The sequence below is a fragment of the Sinocyclocheilus anshuiensis genome, unplaced genomic scaffold, assembly GCF_001515605.1.
Source record: "Sinocyclocheilus anshuiensis isolate Anshui unplaced genomic scaffold, SAMN03320099.WGS_v1.1 scaffold283, whole genome shotgun sequence".
In the NCBI taxonomy this organism is placed as follows: Eukaryota; Metazoa; Chordata; class Actinopteri; order Cypriniformes; family Cyprinidae; genus Sinocyclocheilus; species Sinocyclocheilus anshuiensis.
Genome location: NW_015549605.1, coordinates 6,825,406 through 6,827,066, shown reverse-complemented (window position 1 = coordinate 6,827,066; position 1,661 = coordinate 6,825,406). Strand labels below are relative to the sequence as shown.

The 1,661-nt window shown below is 34.9% G+C and overlaps 1 protein-coding gene across 1 annotated transcript in view; it reads left to right on the top strand.

Annotated features, from left to right (window-relative positions):
* LOC107658760 (exportin-T-like) overlaps window positions 1–1,661 on the top strand; it is a 24,322-nt gene that overhangs the window by 14,712 nt on the left and 7,949 nt on the right. The window contains exons 13-15 of the mRNA XM_016447407.1: window positions 401–545; window positions 660–779; window positions 935–1,029. Of these exons, the coding sequence (XP_016302893.1) occupies window positions 401–545; window positions 660–779; window positions 935–1,029 (360 nt within the window). The remainder of the gene's footprint in view (window positions 1–400; window positions 546–659; window positions 780–934; window positions 1,030–1,661) is intronic.

Below are 1,661 nucleotides of genomic sequence, written 5' to 3'. Positions count from 1 at the left end.
TAAGATACCAGCATGATAACACACTCAATCAGTTGAATGAATGACTCAATACTCACTCATTCAGTGACTTACCGCCACTTACTGGTAGTTCAGATGAGAAGTTTGTTGAGAAGTATGCACTACATATATGTATGTAATAAAATGTGTATTTCCATTACAGGTTTAGGTCTTAAATTTCATATAAGGTGGTATTAAAAAGGTCTTAAATTTAACTTGTTCATATCTGCAGAAACCCTGCTTTAGTTTTTGCAACTTTAGGGATCTTATCTATGCACGAACAGCTTGTAACACTCCGAAGAGAAAGGAAAACTTGAAATCGCATCATATGACCCCTTTAACAAATCATAAACTTGAAATCCCATCTAAAGACATGTTATCACTGATTTCTGTGTGTGCGCAGGAACTGGCAGACGGTGCAGTTCATGGAGGTGGAGGTGGCCATCAGGCTGCTGTATATGCTGGGTGAAGCTCTCCCTGCGTCTCACGGAGCGCATTTCTCTGGAGACACCACGAAAACCAGCACGCTGCAGTCCATGATGAGAACTGTGAGAATAACATTTGTCGTTTCTCTCTAAAGCTTTCTGAATTGAAAAGACAGCTTGAACAAATCAGTCTCTGGCTGCACAAAATAACGTGATGTTGTGTTTGTGTTTATGTAGCTGATCATCTGTGGCGTGAGCGAGTATCAGCATTCCTCTGTGACTCTGGAGTTCTTCGAGACCGTCGTCCGTTATGATAAGTTCTTCCTCGTCGAGCCGCAGCACATTCCTAGTGTTTTGGTGAGTGTTCGAAGCCTGTTCCTTTGACTAATTTCACTCAGTTACCCTGCAGCGAGATTGGTTTTGTCACTCATAGTTTAAACACTTTTGAGATGTGAGAATGATGCAGTCAGATTTAGTTTGACCCATAAAAGCTGTGTTTTTGTTTGATTTAGATGGCGTTTTTAGACCATCGTGGTCTGAGGCACAGCAGTCCAAAGGTGCGCAGTCGAGTGGCTTATCTGTTCTCGCGCTTCATCAAAACCCTGTAGTGAGTTACTCTACAGCTATATACATGCACACACACTAGGTGAAAGGCTCAATTTATATTAGCCTATTAGCAAGTTTTCTTTGTTTTTATATGCCCCTTATTCATTATTTTTTATACAGAGCTGTCAGTCAGTTAAACATACAGAAAATTATGCATTTTTCCATAATCACAACTAACATCATTAAAATTTGTTAAAATTAGATCTCAGAATTTATTTAGTAACGACAAAACAGTCCATTTTAAATATTTGTATAATAGCAATCATTTTAATAAGTACTATGAATGAATACTAATGACTCTATTAAATGTTTTTTATTCTTTTTCTGAAAATGAGTAATTATAGCCATTTAACATTAACATTACGGTACAATTGAAACCCTCACTTTTAACATTTAATAGACCTGAACTGCAAGTTATCAAATAGTTTTTATTCATTTATTAACAATTACAGAACATTAAAAAACCTTTTAGTTTAAGTATTTTTTTTTTAAATCATGTTAATTTTTAACATATTGAACAGTTATTAATTAGCAGATATTTTACTATTTTTTTATCATTTATTTATCTGCAATTGTTAATAAATGAATACAAATAATCTGATAACTTGCATTTAGGTCTATTAAATATATATA